At 36.4% G+C, this 23,396-nt stretch overlaps 2 protein-coding genes across 2 annotated transcripts; both read left to right on the top strand.

Annotated features, from left to right (window-relative positions):
* The first annotated feature begins 1,105 nt into the window (after positions 1-1,105).
* LOC132307688 (protein DETOXIFICATION 19-like) lies at positions 1,106-7,507 on the top strand. Its single transcript, XM_059805515.1, has 7 exons — positions 1,106-1,742; positions 5,342-5,886; positions 5,981-6,067; positions 6,163-6,219; positions 6,323-6,561; positions 6,645-6,763; positions 7,044-7,507. Exons 1-7 carry the CDS (start codon positions 1,458-1,460, stop codon positions 7,173-7,175), a joined length of 1,464 nt encoding a protein of 487 aa, XP_059661498.1. The 5' UTR covers positions 1,106-1,457; the 3' UTR covers positions 7,176-7,507.
* Positions 7,508-17,627: 10,120 nt separating this feature from the next.
* Positions 17,628-21,635, top strand: LOC132309726 (uncharacterized). The gene is made up of 2 exons (XM_059808010.1): positions 17,628-17,810; positions 21,072-21,635. The coding sequence occupies exons 1-2, from the start codon at positions 17,628-17,630 to the stop codon at positions 21,633-21,635; spliced, it is 747 nt and encodes a 248-aa protein (XP_059663993.1).
* Positions 21,636-23,396: the final 1,761 nt, after the last annotated feature.

Raw genomic sequence — 23,396 nt, forward strand, 5'->3', positions numbered from 1 at the left:
ACTTAAATTTTTTAAGTCATGATCAAAATAATGATGGTGATACAACATGTGCGGGTCACCTGAGAGAGGCTTTAAAAAGCAGGTGCGGGGCTGTGATTTTAAAACTTTATAGTTGACTCCCTATTTCCCGGGGGGGGGGGGGTGGGGGTAATGAAAGAGATGAAAGGTATATTGACTGAATGGTACTTTGGTCATTTTCTTTTTTTCCTTGGTACTTTGGTCATTTCATTGAGTTGATATTTTGGTCCAAAATATAATATTTTTATTGAGAGACAAACATTTCATATTGCTTTATAGGTGGTTGAGTACAGAGTGATTATTCAATCCAGCAAACTTTGGAGTGTTATTGTCCAAACACTACACAACTTGTTGATGAATGTCTTTAATCCAAACTTAAGTGGATGTGAGTGCAATTTACCCAAATTCTAATATTATGCTCCACCTCAAACTCAAGTGAAGCTTGAACAAGTTGCAATTTGATTTAATGGCACATAAATGCTTCAATACCCCGTAACAATACTTAACACGTTATGAAATAAATAAATTTGAATTTGATTTAATTGTATTCAAATGGTAATAGTGTAACATGTCTTGACATGCAAGGACCTTTCATTCGAAGGAAACATAAAACTTGTTTAATTTAAACTTGATTTTAATTTTTTAACTGACTTTTGAATTTCGACTAATGGTCAAAAAATCGTAAAAAAAAAGTGATGGTTATTCTAAAGATGTGATGGTTACTTTAAAGAAATCCTTGGAAAAAGTTTGACATATATATATATATATTTTTCATAGGATTTAAGCCGAAAGTATTAAGGTAAGAGAAATTTGTTGAGTTGAATTTAAATGATTTGGACATACCCTGAAAAAGGTGGAAAATACAATGTACCTTGCTACATACGGTAATTAAAAGAGACAAATCAAAATCAGTCTTCTTTATTATAATATTCCTTGTCGTGCAAGTTGAAATTCATCTGAAAACGGCACGTGAATTATCTGATTTGCACTTAATTTTTGTATTAGTTTATATATTCTCTAACGTGATCTCACCCTATATGTATTTGAGAATTAAGACAGAGTACCAGAGAGTAACGGCCGCCTTTTATGTTGGTGGACCGATTCAAATTTTTAGACTGCACCGTCAAGATCAAATACTACTATATTCTATATATCAAATGGTCGAAAAGACAAGACTATCCAATATCACTCACTGATGGTGATTTTACACCAAGCTCGTGTTCATAACATTAATATTTCCTTTCTCCTCACAAATATGTCTTCCATTTCCTTCCCTTCCCTTCCTCTGCTATCATCTTATTCTCTTTGTCCTTGGTCTTTATTTTTTTTATTTTTGGAATCGATCAATTCCTTAGTCTCTAATCTCTCTGTACGTTGACGTTGAGAATTGATCAACTATAACAAAATAGGAGTCACAGTAAGTAAATAGAGATAGAGATATGTCTAGTACTACTAGTTCAGATGGTGCTAGTAGACGTCCGTTGCTAGATGATGAGTCCGTCGGCGGTGGAGGAGAGGAGAGGGTGTACTGGTGGAAGAAGGTGGTGGACGGGGAGGAGGCAAAGAATCAGATGTTGTTTTCGCTGCCCATGATCCTCACCAACGTATGCTACTACTTCATCCCTTTGGTGTCCGTCATGTTCGCCGGCCACCTCGGAGACCTGCAGCTCGCCGCCGCCAACCTCGCCAACTCATGGACCACCGTCACCGGCCTCTCTTTCATGGTAATTTTCTCTCTGTCTCTCTATTGTAAAATTATAATAACATTATCATTGATTCATCATTATTATTGCTAAAGAAAAGAGTCACAAATTCCGATTCAGTTGATAATGGGTCCACGAGAAATTATACAAATCACATGGGATATTCATCACCACAAACTACCACTGTCTGCTACACGTACGTTAAATATATAATGATGTGTCACTCTCAATCCTTGCTTTTTCTTTTTAATTACTGTCTGCTATACGTTAAATATATAATGATCTGTCACTCTCAATCCTCGCTTTTTCTTTTTGATTAACTAGTTTCAGTAACGACGTTACAGTACCATTTATAAATGTTTTAAATTAAAGATAATGCTATTATTATTGAAACACACTAGAGGTGAATAGAGTGAAGTTATTCACTGGTGAGATGCTAAGTATTATTTAATTGATGGGATCTCTCTTTTATTTAAAAATTAGTTATATGGAGTACAATTTATACCTTAATTTTATACATAGTAATTGGTAATTTATCATAACAATGGAAAAAAATAAACATAATTAGTATTCTAAAATGATTAACTTATTATTTATAATAAAATTTATTATACTCTCTGTTTATGTATATTTACGGTAAAAAGAAATATTTTGTAAACTACCATTCTTTTCTTTTGGAATATTTTTGAAAAATTAAGAAAAAACTTAAATTGATTTAACATTTGTTAATTGAGATTTTTTTTTTTAAAAAACAAAAGACAAAAAATTTCAAGCACTAATAATAAATTTATATAAATTTGATGGAGAATACGTCACCAAAATGGTATGAATTATTTCATTTTAATTTAATAAACAAGTATGTTGGGCATCTTCTTGTTAGTCTATGGACTCTATGGCAATTTATGCTTGCTTATAGACCTGTCAACGGATCGGATTTGAACCGAATTATGGTTGATCCGATTTGAATTTGATAAGCAAACTGAGTGATCAGGTCCGATCTGATAATCCGAAGAATTCTTCTTTAGCCGATCTATGTCTGATACTCATTTTATCAGATGTCCGATCCGATAAATCCGATCCGTTTAGAAACTTTACCTTTGCATTTATACAAACACAAATCACGCAAATTGATTCAATATTCAAAGAAATTAGATACCAAATCTAGAATAAATGATTTTTGCTACTGAAAATATGGTTCATATCTTCCATATAAAGGTGAAACATTGAAACAAAGGGGATCAAATTTCGGATAGAAAAGATAGATTGAAATGGGTTCTGTAACAAAGAATCCGAATCTCCATAAATAGAAAAAGAGAGAGATAAGATGGAAGGAGAAAATAAGAAAATTCTGAAACAACTTTTACTTTTGAAAAATAAAAAATTAGGATTTTTAATAGAGAAAATAAAAGAAAAAATAGACTTACACATTCGTTTCCCATTCCCCATTGTGCTTGTAATAGAGGGAGAAGAAAAGAATCAGAACTTCCTCCTTCCCCATCATACGTCAATAGATGACTCTTTTTCACCTTCGTTTTTATCTGGAACTGGAAGCACGATGTAGGCTTACAGAACCGCTTATGGAGTTCTCGTGTCTTCAATGGATTGATATTAGGGGAGTAATCTTATGTTGATGAGGATATGTAGTAGTATTGTAAATATAACATTTTAATTAGAATTTTTTATTACATAATTTATATTTACACAAATCTAATATTTGAAATATATATATATATATATATATATATATATATATATATATATAAAATATGTATAATATAAAATATAAATATATTAAGTGCAAAAAATCCTCTATAAAGTTTGTGTGTAACTAGTCCATACTTTTTAAAAATGCGCATATTATTAGTCCATAAAATTCAAAAAAGGTGTAAATAAGTTCCTCTTACCACTTTTTTAGAAAAAATAAAAATGAAAACCCTACTTTACCCTTTTAGATTCCCATTTTGCCCCTTACCCATAAATGCATTAAATTGGACATGAAATCTGAAACGTTCCCAACTCTAAATTGTTCGTCACCGTTCTCGTGAAGAGGGTTCCATTGTTGTGCCTGTGTGTTGGCTTCATCATCACCGAGAGAGTGAGTTACTTTCACATCATCACTTTCTTTATTTACACAACCAGTGTTGGTTGTGTTCGTTGTCAACCAGTGTTCATCATCAAGTTGCAGCGGTGCAGATTTCTTTTTGATTTGCAGAGTTCTTCATTGGTTTGTAGGGATCCGACCCAAGTGAAGGAGGATCGGGTTAATTCGACCCCTGCAGACTCAACCCGATTGTGGTGTGGTTCTGATCTGTTTAGTTTCTCATATCAGTTCAGATCACCTTTTTTTTTTTTCAGCCTGTGCAATCTGTTAGAGGCTAGTTCTACTTATTTTATTGGCTGGGCAGTGTTCAGTTTGGTCTTGGCTGCTCTAGTTTCTTCTCTTCTCAACTTTTGTTTTGTATTTCTTCCCAATTCCTGGATCCATGGCAGAACATAGTGAAATCAAGACAACTGCTGCTGCAATTACTGATCATGTTGGGCGGCAAATTACTACCGTTAAACTGAGCAATACCAATTATTTGTTATGGGCTCAGGCTCTGAAGATATCTTTAGGGGCTTGAAGGAAACTCAAATACATTAAAAATGATCCTCCATCTAAAACTAATAAAGGATATGATGATTGGGAAACTGAAAATTACATGAAAATTATATTGTAAATAAACTACACTTGTAAGTGTGTGTGTGTGTGTATATATATATATATATATTAGATTTTAGGGTTCTCTGTAATATGATGAGAACACCAGCAAACATCTCGTTTCTCTCTCTCTTTTATCTATTTCGGTATAACCCTGCCAAGTAGAAGCTGGGGTTACCATATAAAACTGGGAACAGTTAAGAAAAATTATCTTAATATTTTAAGAAAATTTATAAAACTTATCTTAATATTTTAAGAAAAATTAAGATAAGTGTTTTTTTTTTTTTTACACGACCTATATTTATAGTTATTAATTTATTGAACTGAAGTGAGAGTTGTCATTTTATACCACACATGAACCTATTTGTATTTAATTGATAATATCGGTTTATTTATTTATTTATTTTATTTTATTATATAAGAGAAGGACCGCACTATATCCATAGTAAAAGGGTTTGTTTGCACTTAACACTAGAATTATATATTATTTTAGTCGGATCGGATTATTAAAGGATTGGTTCAACCCAAATTTATATCCGATTTGTTAAGTTAACGGATTCGGATCATTATCGGGTTATCGGATTTTTCACTCAATCCATATTTGACTATTCCAATCGAGATCTGATCTATTGACAGGGCTACTTGCGTATTTGTTTTTGTTTTTGAGCCATTACTGGAAATTTATTTAAAATTACAGAAGAAAGGAAAACAAAGAAAACGACACTGGACTATGTGTGTGTTTTTTGTTGGGACTATGTGTGCTATTGTAAACTGTAAACAATTTGAATGAGATTTGGCCTTGAACAAAAATCAAGTGAAATTAGAAAATTAACTGTAATTAGAAAACAATTTGAATTAGTTTCAATTTGATTCTCTTTTGATCGACAGATTATTGTTTTTTCACTTAATTTTGTTGTTTTAGGTTGGCCTAAGTGGTGCACTTGAGACATTATGTGGGCAAGGATATGGTGCAAAACTATATAGGATGATGGGTATATATCTACAGGCTTCTTGCATCATATCTGTCTTTTTCTCTCTGATCATTTCCATCTTCTGGCTCTACACAAAATCCATTCTCATCTTACTCGGTCAAGATCCCGAAATATCAGAAATGGCTGGCCTCTATATGAAGTACCTTATACCAGCATTATTTGCGTTTGGGTTTTTGCATAATCTGTTGAGGTTTCTACAGACACAAAGTGTTGTCATGCCACTGGTTGTCTGCTCATTGCTTCCGTTGATCATCCACTTCTGCATCACCTATGTTTTGGTTCATCGGACATCCCTGGGCTTCAAGGGAGCAGCATTGGCAGTTTCAATATCATTGTGGATCGCGGTGTTTATGCTGGCCATATACGTTCTTTGCGCCAAGAAATTTGAGCATACTTGGAAAGGTTTTTCGTTGGAGTCATTTCATCATCTTCTTGCATCTGCAAAATTGGCTCTACCCTCTGCAGCAATGGTATGGTAAGTGTGATCTTTTCACTCAAATGTCCTCTTCTTAAGCTTTATCCAAACCACACAATTTAGAGCTAGCCTCAATTCTAAAAAAATTTGGCAGCTTGGAGTACTGGGCTTTTGAGATTCTGGTATTACTAGCAGGATTGATGCCGAACTCAGAAATTACAACTTCATTGATTGCAATGTGGTAAGCTTTCTTTCTTATTTTCTTCTAATCAACATATCTATGTTTTTGTTCTTAATTCTTGACTCCGCTAGTCTTTGGGGTTTTCGTGTACCCAGTGTAAACACACAAGCTACTGCATACATGATCACTTATGGTCTCAGCGCAGCTGCAAGGTTAGTTGTGAGGGAAACTTTTAATGTTCTGTTTTTTCAAGTTCCTCTGTTCTCCTCCTTTTTGTTACGGCTACTGATTATCGTGGTGGAGTTACCGTGTCAGCACGAGAGTGTCGAATGAGTTAGGAGCAGGCAACCCCAGTCGAGCGAAGCATGCCATGGGTGTCACTCTCAAGCTCTCTATCCTTCTTGCTCTTCTTGTTGTTTCGGCTCTAGGATTTGGTCATGATATATGGGCTGGCTTCTTCAGTGACAGCTCCGTGATAATAAGGAAATTTGCTTCGATGACACCCCTGCTTGTAGTCTCGATAATATTTGATTCTGTGCAAGGTGTCTTGTCAGGTTAGAATCATACGGTTTTTTTTATAGTTTTTCTTTGATGATTTCATTTTTTAATGGATGTGATCGATCTCTCAACACTGCAGGGGTGGCCAGGGGATGTGGTTGGCAGCACTTGGCTGTCTGCATTAATCTGGCAACATTCTATCTCGTAGGCATGCCAATTGCAGCTCTCCTCGGTTTTAAGTTCAAACTATATGCTAAGGTAACACAAATATTCTAATTGTTTGTCCGGCGTTCATATATTTCACCTCCGAGTACATTATGAAGAATGGACTAAGTATTCATCCTTTGAGAACACCTAATCGAGTCAGCTCTGTCAACAACTGAAAATTGGTTGTCTCAAAGTTATGGTAGGCTCCACACCTGCGAGACAACCACTGTCGCCGGTCTTACACATTACAAACATTAAAAAGTATCTACTTAGGTATTTCTACAATATGTTTTGTTAATTTTCTCCATGCGTTGCTTTATTTTTGACACAGGGCTTGTGGATAGGCTTGATCTGTGGTCTCTCTTGCCAGACCGGCACTCTCTTGTTGCTTACAATATGCTCTAATTGGAAAAAGATAGAGCTTTCGGGGACCAGCAATAATAAAAACACAATTCTGGTTTAACCAGATGTTTTTCAAATTGAGCCATTAATAACGAACAATACTTGTCTATTCACCGGTGAAATGCAATACATGCGTCTGGTTTGAATGCACCACTATTGCTGCGAATTTATGGGCCGTTGATGAAGGCGGCGTGTGGTTGGTTTTGGAAATAAGCGGTAGAAGATTCGGTACTCTCGGTTACCTTTGGCATTTAAAATTCATATGAACCAAATAAATATACCTACAAATAGAACGCGAATCTATGTTCAAACTGATTTCATTTATGCTCTGCATGAGAGTGATTAATTAGATTGTTGGTATTGGAATTGGAATGGTAGAAATTTTAAATTAAAGTTTGATTTTGACTGGTGATACACAAGTAGCAATACACATCATGAAACAAATTTGATCATTTGCATCGTGAATGGTATTACCACAACTTCGTTTTTGTTTCTCTCTCTAAATCATCCCGCTTACCTCTTTCTCTCACTCAACTCTCTCTTTCTCAAACTATCAAACTATCATAGAGATCAAACATCTGAATGAGTTCCATGTAATCTTCCTGGGCACATAAACCCTAATTAAATCTCATAAAGTTTCCAATTCTTTACAACAAAGCAACTGTCCTCAATTCTGAATTACTTGGAAGTTTTTGAGTAATCATGGCATTACACCACCCTCTGTGTGGTTCACTGCATCAATTGACACTTAAATAACTTGATCTTCATTTATAAACACACACATATATATACACACACACTTACACAACCTGATCTCATTATACCCTGATCTCACTATACCGCAAACATAATCCTAATTTAAAAGTCATGATGCAAATTACAGATATCTTCTAGCTTCTTTCCTTTTTCGTTTCTCTCCCTTGTCCTAATTTGAGCACCTGTTGAAAGGTGTCATCAATCAAATTACAAATTAGAAGTTGAGAACTTGAGACTTGAGAGGTGTGAATGAAAGCTTAGGGGAGTCAACAGTAACAGAGTGTGTAGTTTCAGGCAGGACACTTCCTTGGTCACAAACATTTTTTGGGGTCTACAAGCATAGCAGGGGATATGTATGCATTCTAACTTGTTTAACCTTTTGTGTGCATTGAGCTGGCTGAAACTTGGCGCCAACAAGTGTCATCACAACAACGAAATTTTGAGGATAAATTTAACCCATGTCACACCTACCATCCAAAGACAACATTTATGGTAAACATAAACATGAAGAAGTGTATATAGCAATTTTAGCTTTCACAGTCGATCCAGAAAGCAATTGCCAGGACATAAAAACAAAAAAAAATGTAATGGCTACTACCATTAACATCAAAATTCTATGAGAGAAAGGAAATCAAAGAGACAAAAATCAAAAAAGAGAGGAAAAGAAAAAGGAAATAAAAGGATTTTCACATTCATTGCGATGTTGCACATCCTATGAAGCACGTATGCTTTTACAGGGAAACGTGATCATATCATATCCATATGAGATACTTTTCTCTATATATATCCATTATTTGAAATAAATCTAATCATTTCAGGATATATGGTACAAGTTTAAAAATAAATCTAATGTCATGCCGTAGAACATCATTAACTATGTCAGTGTTTCTCCATCAGCTAGATACAATCTAAGTATGGAAATCACAAATTAGGAGAACCGCTGTGAGCAGTGTTGTTTTAGTCTCTTCTTTATTAGTAAGGACAATATAGCAATCAAAATCCCACACTTCTAAGCAATGTTTCATACATTATTGAAAGTGAATTACAGTGTCTTTTCTCTTATCAAGGCATATGACAATTTGGCTGCACCTTTCATCTGGCAATGCTCAACCTTTGGGATGCAGCAGTGACATAATAAACATGATTATATTTTACTGAAAGGTCTTTCTCCCTACTCCTATTCTATAAATACAAATCCTAAGACCTCTTCCTTCATCAATGCTTGCACTGTAGTGTCAGAAAGTAAAATCACCTAAGAAAATCTATGTTAAATCATTGCTTGCTTAATTTTAGAAATTATAATAATTTATATGTAAAACATAAGAGCAAAGACCGAACCTAGAACGGTAACTACAGTGCACCAAGTCTGCCTTTTAGTTAATCTTAGTAATGATAACTATAGCGCGCCATTCCTTTCGTGCCTATTTGGCTTGGGCACTGGCTTGTGTGGTCAATTCTTAGGTCGGGGGTTGAAGGTCCATTAATAAACCTGACGATTTATTGCTACTTAAAGTCTTTAATTCTTGTAGGTGTTGAATATACCTCACTTCACATGGCCCATATTTATTGGTTAAACGGTGGTCAACAAGCAATGCCACATCAGAAACGATGGCCCATAAGTCAAACGGTCTTAGTTACGTGACACTTACCACGTCACAGAAGGTTGAAGACTTGAAGACCTGAGTTGGGAGCAGGACTCAGGATTACTTGGGATCAGAAGAGGTTCTTGATTTGGTGGATGAAGTTTAGGGCTCGTTGAGTGGACGCTCGACCTGACTCGGAGAGAGATATATCATTTTAACTCTCATATAATTTAAACTTATCTTATTTAACATTTATAATGTTAATGGGTCCACATGTGATGTCACATCTCATTTGGCCTATATAAGGAGGTTCTCCAAGGCTAAGTGGAGGAAGGAGAAAAACTGTCGCCTAAAGACGGAGAGCTCTCATGCTCTCTGATATTTATGCTTTCTCTATATTTTCCACACCCTCATCAAGGGAGTTAATGGTGTACTGTTACACTGCCATCTTCACCCTTTCTCTCGAGTTTGTTTGTGCTTCCAGCTTTCTCAATCCACCTTGGATTCTATTATGTTGTCTGGATCACTCAAATTTGTGTATGATATCACCATTTATATGTATTTTATTGTGTTACGAAAATGAACCCCTACAATTCTCATTCAAAAGAGAAAACAGAAAGACAACCAATTTCAGTTTCTACCCAGATCAGACGCTTTTATCTAATTTTAGATTAGTTGCATAGTCGGGTGATTAATCTGTGAACAAGCTAGAAGAAGAAGAAGAAAGAACAAAGGATGCTAAAGTGCTGGTCTTGGTCTTGTTTTGAATCATCAACAACGAATGATGCAACTCAATTACTCATTGTTGTCCAAGAATTATCTTGAACTAACTTTTTCCTGTAAATTATTATCTATAAAGTTCCAAGAAACCCTTCGTCACAGGAGATTCTTCTATGGATACACATGACTTGGGCTTTAATCCATTTGTAATTATAACAAAATTTTTATTAAGGCCAAAGTTACAGTATTCAGCAAGTCCCTGAATCCCCGAAGGACTGAACACTATCTTCATCTTCCATCATTGCTAGCAAAATTTATGAAGTTACAATAATATATATCTAAAATATAGGGTTAATTACAATGACACCCCCTGAGGTTTATCGTATTGACAGTCATATATAAGTTAGGCCTTTTTTTAACAATGACACCCCCTCAAGTTTGAAAAAGTTAACAAATACACCCCAATGGTCACTTGCCACCTATGAATTGACATTGTTGTCATTTCACTTTTAAATTGACAAATTTAAATAATGAAATTACCTTGCTACCCTTGTATAATATTTATAAAAATAAAAAATCCAATCCCAATACCATCTATTACCAGTCATACTGTGGCTACTCTATCACCACCGTGAAGCTCTCTCACCCAAAATCACCACTTCAATTGATCAAAACCGGAATATTCAACACAAACACACATATGCCAAACCTTCAACATACATACATATAATGGTAGCCACTGCCGCCGGCGCCGACTCCACCACCGTGAAGCCCTTACACCCAAATCACCACCATTAGTTCAAAACCTGAATCTTCAACACACACACATATATATGTATTTATGTTGAAGATTTGGGTGTTTATATATATATATATAAACACCCAAATCTTCAACATACATACACACACACACACACACACACACACATATTTATACACCTCCAAGATCGAAACAGTGGCCACGGCGGCGGCAGCGGTGGCGCTGACTTCACCACATCCTTTGCTCCCAAGCTCGAGAAGGATCTAAAGAAGCACACAGTCATCATAGGGATGTGCCCAACGTCGATGCCGCGGCTAGATCCGAGGGTTCAACGGTGACGGCTTTCTTGGTGGTGATGGCGGCAACGATGGTAAGGGATTTAGGGGCAGAGAGGTTTATGGATTTGGTGGTGGGTTTGAGGGAGAGGCCGCGGGTTTGGTGGTTGCTTGATTAGGGTTAGGGTTTGAGAGGCCATGGTTGTTATTCGTTGCCTCTGCTTTTTCTTTTGTGGTGGATCGCGGCGGTGAGGATCGGTGGCTGTGGTGGTGGTGGTGGTGGTTGAGGTTTGTCTTGATGCTTGATCTGTTATCCCAGTTCCTTTTCTTGGTGAAAGCTCTTTACCCGCGAGTGGATTGTTCTGGCACCGAATATATATATATATATATATATATATATATATATATATATATATATATATATATATATATATAACCCAACTCTCTCTCTTTATTTTCTCCCTCTGATTGTAATTGATAGTATAAAAATGTCATTTAGGATTTCTAATATTTAACCATTTAAATTAATAAAATTATGAAGGCTAATCTTGACTTTTCACATCTTTTAAGGGGCTGTTTGGATTCAATTTGTGACAGGGGGTGTTATTGTTCAAAAAATGCCTAACTTATATATGACTGTCAATATGACAAACCTCAGGGGGTGTCATTGTAATTAACCCTAAAATATAAATGCACAGACCTAATCTATCGTACATCGAGTCTTGCTTAAAAGTCAGTTTAGTAATGACAACACCCTAGGCATGGTTTTTCCTACATGAACAAAAAAAACATCAGATCATCCAAGAATTAATCCATTAACAATCCTGGCGATTTATTGCTTTTTAATGTCTTTAATTCACAATTGGAAAGGGTAAACATAAAGCAAAACCAATTTCATTAAAGTCATCCCAATCATTAAACAGGTGATTAGACTTTAGCCATAATCATACGCATAAATTTATATACCTGCGCCTGAATTTTCCCTAACAAGTCAAAGTCAATATATTATAAAAATAATCAAATATTTGCAATTGCCTTTGAAATGTCATATTTGGGTCACATTCCTGTCCCTGGATTGATAGTAAAAATGTTTGTCTCTACCCTACATGATCAAGTTCTTTGAATAATTATTGATCAATGTGATGGTAAAAAATTAATCAGTAATTTGGTTTCCATCTCAAACTTAAACAAATCCAAACCTCAGCCTGCGAATAGCCAGGAATATAATGTCATAGTAGAATCTTCTCCACTCTTTTACCTTCAACAAGATCTTTCTAAGCACAAAAGCCTCAGTAACTGAGAATTAGAGCTATAAAAGCTACCCGAACTGAAGAGAGAAGTTTCTTTACAAAATGACACATGGGAATTATAGCTATATTAGTACTAGAGTTCGTAAAGTTACAAAAAAAAAAAAAAAAACTGCAATTTTAATGTTGTTCAAAGCTCTGCTTAGGGTAGTGGATTGGTAAAATCTCTGTATGTATCTAATTGATGGACAATTTCTATGACCCTTATAATGATTCTTATTAATTTATGTTTTCTCCATAGACTCTTAGAGTAACAAGAGTCGGGATACATAAATTGACCCAAAGGGCATTAGGAAATGAGTTTATTTACTTTATTTTAATTTTTTGCACTCAAACGACAAGAAGCCACCTTTATTTTGTGTTTACATTTTGTTTCATTAGCTGTACTCTTGTATGACTGCAAACTCACCAAGTCATGTACAAGAAGAACCAAATATATATATATACAATTGTCTTCGAGGTTTTCTCAGTGCATATCAACCAGTTGTGGGTGCTAATCCTAAAAAGAGAAAATATATAAAACGCCAAAATAAAAGGTGATCTTTAGCTTAAATTGTTGATAAACAAACTGAATTTGCACTAGTCAGTGAGCCCGTGAGTTGATTAATTCATTCCCTTTATATAAAATGTTCTGTTAGAGTTGCACTATACAATCAACCGAATTTGATACCAGTTGTTGTGGCGGAAACGCAAAATAAGCAACACTGTTTAAGAAATAAACAAGTAATCACGAAGAATAAAAAAATCACACACAAGAACACAAGATATACATGGTTCATCCAAATCTTAGGGTTACGTCCATGGAGCACACCGAACAAAATCACTATGAAAAAGATGAAGAATTATAAGGAGAATTCTCTCTCTATCTCTCTCAATTGCTCTCTCTTGTATTGGCACACATTTATCTCTAACTTTCACTCCTATTTATAGAGTTTCAAACTTGTCCTACAAAAACTTGCCTTTTGTAGAATCCAAAACCAATAAGGAAATTAAATCAGATCAGGAAACTGAATTTTTCTTAAACTAATAAGGAAGTCAAATTAGATTAGGAAACTGAATTTTCCCTAACAGATTAGGAAACTGAATTTTCCCTAAAATTCAGTACTCTTGAAGTTTCCATATAATTAAATCTTTCTAAAAATCTTCCACCTAATCAGACTCCACAAAACCATAACAATCTCCCACTTGGAGTCTGGAGCACTTGTAAACCCATTCCATCTTCTTCTCATGCATGTCCCATACATGTCGGTGTGCTTCTTTCTGTCTTCAAGCTAGAAGACCAACTGAAGTTGCGCACAACTTCAGTTTCTCTATGGTTATTGTCTTGGTCAACATATCAGCCAGATTCTTGGTGCCAAGTATTTTCTCAAGTGTCAACACCCTATCTTCTAACAAAGATCTGATAAAGTGATACCGAAGTCCTATATTCTTGGTCCTTGAATAAAATGCTGAATTCTTTGCCAGATGTATCTCACTCTGACTATCACTGTGCAAAACATTCTTCACCTATTCGAATCCCAACTCTGTTAACAAACCTTGTAACCAAATCATCTCCTTGCTGGCCTCTGTCATCGCCACATACTCTACCTCTGTAGTAGATAACGTTACAATCCTCTGTATTTGTGAAACCTAACTAACTGCAGTTGTATCCACCATGAATACATACCCGGTAGTACTTCTTCTGTGGTCCACCTCACCAGTAAAGTCTGAATCTACATAACTATGTAGATTCACTTCACCCCTTCTGAAACATAAACATCTGTCTATGGTACCCCGTAGATATCTTAATATCCACTTTACTGCTTCCCAGTGTAGCTTGCCCGGATCCTTCATGAACCTGCTTATTACTCCCACTGCATATGCAATGTTTGGTCTTGTGCACACCATGGCATACATCAAACTTCCAATGGCTGAGGCATATAGAATTTTAGCCATGAGGTTTTTCTCATCTTCTGTCTTCGGACATTGATCTTGAGATAAGCGGAAGTGATTAGCTAAGGGAGTACTCACCGCCTTAGCATTATTCATGTTGAACCTCTTCAGAACCCGTTCAACGTACTCAGCCTGAGACAACTGCAAAATACCTTTATGTTTGTCTTCGGTAATCCTCATCCCAAGAATCTGCTTCGCTGCACCAAGATCCTTCATCTTCAAAATTAGAACCTACCACTAACATGTCATCAACATAAAGTAGAAGGATAATGAAACTTGACTTAAACCTCTTGAAGTAGCAGCAATGGTCAGCATTGCACTTGTTGTAGCCATGTCGCTTCATAAAACCATCAAACTTCTTGTACCATTGCCTTGGGGCTTGCTTCAAATCATATAAGATTTTCTTCGACTTGCACACTAGTTTCTCTTTCCCTTTGACTGAGAAACCCTCCGGTTGTTGCATGTAAATTTCCTCCTCAAGGTCACCGTGGAGGAAAACAGTTTTGACATCTAACTACTCAAGGTGCAACCCCTCTGCTGCAACAATGCTAAGAACTGAGCGAATGGTACTCAGTTTTACAACCGAGAAAAAAATGTATGTGTAGTCAATGCCTTGCTTTTGCTGAAAGCCTTTGACCACCATTCTCGCCTTGTATCTCTTGGAACCATCATGTTCCTCTTTCACCCTGTACACCCATTTGTTGTGAAGAACTGTCTTCACCATGGGCAACTTGGATAGTTCTCATGTTTTGTTAGAGATAAGGGACTTCATCTCATCTTCCATGCAAGCTCCCACTTGCTAGCATCTTCAACTTAACATGCTTCATCATAGCATTCAGGCTTACCATCATCTGTGAGTAACATATAATCCAAATATTTCCTATTCGGTACATGAGATCGCGTAGACCTTTTAGGTGCAAGCATAGGAGTTGGAACCTGCGGTGAACTATGCTCTGTGAGTTCTGGCCAAGAACCCTCTGTAATGTTTATCTATATATATATTTATGATATAAAAAAAAAATAAGTATAAAAGAAAAAGAAATAAAGTGGTGGGCCCCACCAATGTTTTAACCACAAAAGGCCATAAGGCCACTTCATGACCCAGCTTTTTTTTTTTTTTTTTTTCTCTCTCTCTACGTCCGAGACTCTCGGCAGTTTCTTTTTTTTTTTTTTTTTTTTTTTTTTTTTTTTTTTTTTTGCAAATTCAAGCTTTGATCTAGCTTTAATTTATTGGATTTTGGTAGAACATTGTGAAGCAAAGTTGGAGAGTTCATCGAGGCCTTCAATTTGATAGGAGCCAATCATCATTTGGTGCACTCTAGGGAGTTCGAAATTCTAGGGTTCTTGGGGTCAAAATTGGGGGTTTTGCATCTAAGTGAGGTAGGGGTATTCTAATCTACAACTTCTTAGTTTTTTTTTGTGAATTTTCTTCTTAAATTTGATCCGAAGCATGCTAATTTTGATTAACTAGCTTGTGGTTGTTGTAAGTATGATTAACTAGCTTGTGGTTGTTGTAAGTATGATTAACTAAAATGATAGATGTGTTCCATATGTTGTTTGAAATCATATATATGACTAAATTTATTACGGTGAATGAACATGCTTAGTGTTGACATATTGTATGCCCTAAGATTATGTATTTATTTATATATTGCTTTGAAAAATTGATGCTATGGTCAATAAATAAATAAATAAATAAAAGAATTAAATGTTTAGAAATTTTCTATAAATTGTGGTGATGATGTAAATGGAAATGTGTGAAATCATATAGTTAAATTGATGATTTGAAGTATGAAACATTCATGCATCCATTGGGAAAGAGAAGGGGGGGGGGGGGGGGGAATATTTGTTAGAAAAAATAAAATTGTTTTGGGGAAAATATTTTCTAAAAGTGTTGCGAAAATTGGACGTCTAGGAGGCGCCTAGTGGTTTGTGATGTTGGTGTAGTCTAGAAGGGAATGTAGTTGAGTTAACTAGGCCGGATGCGACGCCTTGAAGGTGCCTTGTAGTCGTGGATAGTTAACCAACCTTCCTTTCGTGACGCCATGGAAGTGCCTTGGGTCGGACTGCATTAATGGTTTGAATGTTGAAACGGAATTGTTTCGGAAATGGGGAGTGACATTTGCATAACATTGCACTTCATGACATTGTGGTAAATTTATGATTGGTTGATATTTGTTACATACTTGTTATTGTGATTGAGAAAGTGCGTTTCTCGATGGCATGATCTCGTTCACTTTTTATCTATTCATTGTATAGATTCACAAGGACATAAGAAGTGTGTCTTAAACACTTCCTACTGAGCTTATGCTCACCCCATTATTTTAAACATTTTTCAGGATATGGAAAAGAGGTGGTGGATGATGATCCACCACAAGTTTAGACGAGTTTGGGGATCTATTTTATTTTTGCTATCTTTTGTATTAGAACTTTAATATATATTTTTTGTAAATGTAATTTTAAATATTTTGTGAAACTTTAGTTTAGTTGATATAATGTTATAAGCTATGGACTTCAAAATTTTAGCTACAATTATGGACTGTAACTTGATGTAACGGATGTGTCCCTTGTTTGGATGAGATGGAGGAACGGAACTTTTGTATGTATGTAACCATTTTGGGAATGTAGTATAATATCTGAATTGTGCGTTGGGACATGATAAGTTAGATTTAAGGCCTAGTGAGGCCATTGCATTTATTTTTTGTATTTCTACAGGTTGTTGAGGGACATTTTCTGCGGAGGTCATGCCGAAATTTTTATAGATTTTTTTATTATTATTTTGGTATCTTTTCGGGTCGTTACAAATTTGGTATCAGAGTGATGGTTCGAATACCATTAGGACGACGGGTAAAGGCCTACCTAGGATTGCATGGGGAGTTGAATTATTTGCTTACTTGCTTAATTGCTTACGTGATTGAATGCTTATATGCCTATGTGTTAAGATGTTTAATTATTTGAAAGATATGCTTAATTGTTTAATTGCTTATATGATTTCGGGCTAAGTGCTTAATGTTGTTATATATTATTAGCATGATCATGTTTCTCATTAGTTGGGTATTCTGGGAGCAAGGAAAGTGTTTATGTGTTTCCATATTTGTCAAGTCATTCATGTGAAGATTCTGTTCTCGTGCGTATTTTAGTGTCATCGTTATTGATCCGTTTCCTTTTTCTTATAGCGTCATGCCAACACGAAGGGATCCCGGGGAAAGTTCTAGCTCCAATCCCGTGGAAAAGGATCAAGAGCAAGTTGAGGAAGATATCTTATTGCGTGATTTGGTCCCACCAAAAGAGGGACAAGCGAGGGGGACCGTTGACCCACCTTTACAGATAAATAAGGAGCAGTTGAGGTTAGCCGTTCAGGAGGCTATTTGTAATACCCCTAGTTTTCAAAAGGATAGAATTGGAAATTTAATTTTTTTTTTTATTGATTAATTGATTTAGTTATGTGACTTAGTTGTTTTGTTTTCTTAAGTGATTAATTGTGGTTGTTTAATTGATTTAATTTATATTTGTGTGTATTTAATTTACATGTTACTTGAGATTGTTTTAATGATATATTACTTGATTAATTTTTAATACTGATTTAATTGTTTTATTTAATTAATGTACTGTATTTTCTTTATGGTAACTTAGGGTTTTATTTTACACGGATGTTGCCAACATATTAGGGAATGAATGTTAGGGTTTTTGTTTTCCTGTTTGTAAACGAATTAGAGTTAGGTTAAGATTTTGGTTCTATAAATATATAGTTATGGGGGTTTAGGGTTTTAGAGAATACAAAAGGTTCTTCTCACGTACCTAAGAAACAGAGAGAAAATACAGAGTGCAATAGAGAGGAATTTTAGGAAAAATAGAGAGTAAACCTTGAGAGTTTAATAGAGAGGCTCAAGGAGTAAGGAATGGGGTTGCTTCTGGGTTTAACCAAGAGTAGCAGAGGCGTGGAACGACAGTTTGGAAGGTGGTCAGAAAACCTTAGAGACGGTGGTTTACAGTTTCAAACTCTGAAATTGCAAGCAAGTTTCTGTTCTTCTCTTTCCCGTTAATTCGTGTTCTGTGCATGTCTAGTTAGACTCCATGGATTAAAACAAGGATAAAATGGACTTAAATAAACTTTATAACAAGTTTTATATGCATGTATGAATTTCGTTTACTCTCGTGAATTAACTGCTTTGCAAAAATTGTTGATATTCTGTTATTTGTTCTTGCTGTGGTTTACGGTTAAGCGTTATTTTAATTGAGATCAGTAGGATGTTTGAATGCCTTGTAATCACTCTAGGACTGAGTTTGTACTCTAAAACAAGTGCTTGAAACATTATTTAATTTCACTAAATTAATCTGAATTAAATCTGTTGTAATTTGCTTAAAAATTTCTAACGGAGGTTCTGTAAACGTGGCTTTAAAACTTGTGTTCCTACACATGTTAGGATTGGATCTCAGTAGTTTAAACTTATCTAGGACTAAGATTGAACCTATAACAAGGATTTAAAAGTACTACAGAGGACTGGTACTCACAGAAATCGGAGAAGACGAAGATGAAACGGACGTAGGCTGCTAAGGGGAGGGAGAGCAGGCTCCCACTTTCCTTAGAGCCGGCTCCTAGGAAGGTGGAGCTGGCTCTTGGTGTACTAGAGCAGGCTCTAAAGAGTCTAGAGCCGGCTCTAGATGGAAAAGAGCATGCTCCAATTTTTCTAGAGCCTGCTCTCTTTTAAAACGCACAGTTTTGTTTATTTTAAGGGCTGTTTGGGCTAAACTGGATTCTGCACTTTGTTTAAATGGTTTAAAGTGATGTGTAGGACTATATAAGATTTGTATTATGATGGGAAAATATAAATTCATAATTGGATTGAGGAATAGAGCAAGAAGAACCTAAGAGAAAACTGGTAGCTTGCACACTGTCTTGTTGGTTTTAATTACTGAAATCTGGTAAGGTTTTTATATATGGTCTAAATATGTATAATTGAATATTATCCCAGTATTATAAGTATTGTGAATTACTTATATTTAACTATACCTAGTTTGGGTTTAAATTGGATACTCAAATTGTTATAATTGTATCGATTTATCGACTGTTTCGAACATTAAACTATGTACTGGAGTTTGGAATTTCTGTATTACATAATTTATTATTTAATTATATTTAAACAGAAGTATAAGAATAGTAAGTGCTTGAAATCATCTATTCTTGATGGGGAATAAATTGATATGTTTGTTTTATAAGTTTTATTAATTTAAGGATTCTATGGAGGATTGGAATACTATGACTTGTATTAGCATTTTAAATGATTAAAATGTGATGTTTGGATTCTGTAATAATTCCTGTTGACTTGTTATATGTGTTAAATGGTATTTATGCATATTATGGATAATGGTTGTTGATTATTTAATATTGTATGGTCAACTGTGTTAATTGGAGGATTGTATGTATCGGTATGGGACAGTGACATACTAGGTATGGATTAGTTCAAACACTAAATCCTACCTAAATTGGAAATGAGTTGGATTAACCATAAAAAGGTTAAGTCCTACTTATATGGATGTATATATATGAACCGGTATGGGACGGTGTCATATTGGGGATGGCTTAGATCAAAATACTAAGACCTATTTAAATTGGATTAAGGTATGGATTAACCATAGAGGTTAAGTCCATCACCTACATGTGTCATATCAATTGTGAATTGAAAGACTTACTATGGTTTCAGGATGGATTTATTATACAGATATCAGACCACTACACAGATGGATGATATTCTATATTAGGAGGAGTACGGACTTTATATATTTATTATATGTGCCATAGTATAAACCTGAGTCTCAGGACCATAGTTAGGGCGCGTATATCGCCTAGGATGGATAACTGGACATAGGTGTTGTCCCCTGGTAGGTCTAGGTACTCATGCCCACCTTAGGGTGCGTATTTGCATGTTACCTTCTATTCAGGCTGAGACAGACCTACTGGACTAGCGAGCGTCCTATAGTGTGTACTATATATACATATATGGACTACTCTAGATATTGTTGAGTCTTTCTAGGATGTATCTGCGTATCGGATTACTGTTTGGATCGTAGTAGATCAGGACTTGCATGTGGGCCTGACCCACTCTATTATTTTTCAGGTGTTCGACAGTACCAGTCTTGGAGCTGGATCGTGTTGATGCAAATACAGACACTCACTCTTCCAGTTACATAGGATTTCCTTTCTATTTTAAATTTTGGATTTTAATTCTGTAAATTTATTCAAGGATTTGGGATTAGGGGTCCACTGGGTGGATTCCTGAGTTGTACGGTTTTAAATCATATAAATTTATTTATTTCAAGTTTGAGGATTCTTATGTTAGATTTCTTTCAGCGTATTATTAATTTGTTCTTAATTCAGTTTTATTTTTGCTTGTTTACATATTAATTATTTGATATCCCTCGGATCTGTGCTCGGACTTGATCACCTGTGGCTCTAGAATCGAGGGGTATCACACTATTTTTGATGCATATCGACCGACAGGTGCGTCATCGTCACAGTTTGTGCCACCACCAGTACCATCACCACCATCTCCAAAGAAAAATGAGTTAGATGATACTCTTTACCACATTGCTAAGTTTGTGAAGTTGATGCCAACTTTGTTTTAGGGCGGTCCAGATCCGCTTGTTGCGGATAGTTTCATGGATAGAGTGGAGAAACATATTAATGCCATGAATTTGGCAACGGATAAGTTGAAGATTACATTGGCTACTTACAATTTTGTGGGAGATGCTGAGATTTGGTGGAAGACCGTTTCTCACACCCATAATCTGGATACTATGACATATGCTACTTTCAAGAAGTTATACTATGAGAAGTACTTTCCGGCGCCTAAGCGGAGGGAACTAAAGAAGGAGTTTGATGGGTTAAAGCAAGGAAGCATAACAGTTACAGAGTATGAGAATAAGTTTACATCGCTTTTGAGGTTTGCACCGCGGATTGCTAATGATGAGGAAGGAAAGATAGAGAAGTTTGTTGATGGTCTTAATCTCACCATCAGGCCAATTGTAGCTGCCTCAGAACTGACAGAGTATGCAAAAGCAGTACGAAAGGCCTTAGTAGTTGAGGCTGAAAGCAAGGATAGTAAGGCTATCTGGGAATCATACAAGCACAACAGGGGTATGAGTGTTTTCTCCGAAGGTCAATCAAGTAAGAAGCAGAAGCATGAGTAGTCAGGGTTCAGAGGACAGCAGCCAGTCAGATCCGCCCCCACAGCTTCAGTGTCCATGGGGTCTTCTACACCGAATGTTACTTGTTTTAGATGCGGATAACTGGGACATTACAAGTCCTAATGCACTCAGAAACAGGTAGCTCAGATGATTTGTTTCAAGTGTGGGCAGCCAGGGCATCACAAGTCTCAGTGTACTCAGATTCAGGTGGCATCTGGTGGATGTTTCGGGTGTGGCCAGCAGGGCCATGGGGTGAAAGATTGTTTATAGCGGGGCAGTGGTTTGGGTAGAGGTGAAGGTTTACAGCAGAGGCAGATGCAGTCTGCCACAGTTCAGTCAGGGTTTCGACCACCACCACCACCTCAGCCGTCTCAGCCAGCTATGTCAGCCCAGAATTCTAAACCTGGTAGGAGAGCTTCTTCGAGTGCACCCACTCAGCAGTCTGGTTATTAGGCAGGCGGTTCTCAGGGGCAGAGGACCCAGGGTTGCGTGTCTGCACTTACTCCAGCAGAGTCACCATCCAGTCCTTCAGTTGTTAGGGGTATGTTTCTTGTGTCCCATTCTTGGGCACGTGTATTGTTTGATTCCGGTACTTCTTATTCATTCATTGCTTTATCATTTGTACGGGCATTGGGTTTGGAGGTCAGTCAGTTGGACAGACCGCTCTGTGTTGACACACCTATTGGGGATTTAGTCATTCTTAGTAGAGTTTGTAGGAGTTGTTCCATCACGATTGCCGGACGTGTTCTTGAGTTCGATCTCATCTTTCTCAAGATGACGGGATTTGACGTCATTCTTGGGATGGACTGGTTGTTGTCCTTCAGAGCTGTTATTAATTGTTTCAGGAGCAGAGTTTCAGTGTGTACCCCAGATGGGGATTATTTATGTTTTGTGGGAGATCGATGTGATCCTCTCACTCATTCATTTTATGGTGTTAGGGGTCGGGATCGGCATACATTCTTTTTGGCTAGTCTTCTCGTCGATCATGACGTTGAGTTTTATGGGGTTGATTATCCAGCGATTGTATGTGATTTTCTGGATGTGTTTCCAGAGGACTTGAATGAGTTGCCTCTACACCGAGAGATGGAATTTGCTATTGATTTGATGCCTGGTACTGCACCAATCTCTATGGCACCGTATCGTATGGCACCGATTGAATTAGAAGAATTGAAGAAGTAACTTGATGTTTTGAGAGTGAAAGGCTTTATATGACCGAGTGTGTCACCTAGGGTGCACCGGTCTTGTTCGCTAAGAAGAAAGATGGTTTTTTAAGGTTATACAATGATTACCGGAAGTTGAATCTACCACCATCAAGAACAAGTACCCTTTGCCAATGATAGATGATTTATTTGATCAGTTGAGGGAGCCAGTTGTTTTTCGAAGATTGACTTGAGGTCAGGCTATTATCAGTTACGGGTTAGAGAGGAGGATATTCCAAAGACCGCGTTCCATACGCGATATGGACATTATGAGTTTCTTGTTATGCCCTTTGGATTGACTAATGCGCCAGCGGCATTTATGGACTTGATGAACCGCGTTTTCCACGATTACCTAGATTAGTTTGTGGTAGTTTTTGTGGATGACATTCTTGTGTATTTACGGACTCGGGAGGAGCACGAGGTCCATTTGAGTATAATGTTGCAGATTCTATGGGAGCACCGTTTGTACGCCAAATATGAAAAGTGTGAGTTTTGGCTACAAGAGGTGAAATTTTTGGGACATGTTGTCTCAGAAGGTGGGGTTTCAATTGATCCTTCAAAGATA

The sequence above is a fragment of the Cornus florida genome, unplaced genomic scaffold (genome assembly GCF_030987335.1).
Source record: "Cornus florida cultivar Cherokee Brave unplaced genomic scaffold, ASM3098733v1 CherokeeBrave_3.0.0_Hap2_Chr05, whole genome shotgun sequence".
NCBI lineage: Eukaryota > Viridiplantae > Streptophyta > Magnoliopsida > Cornales > Cornaceae > Cornus > Cornus florida.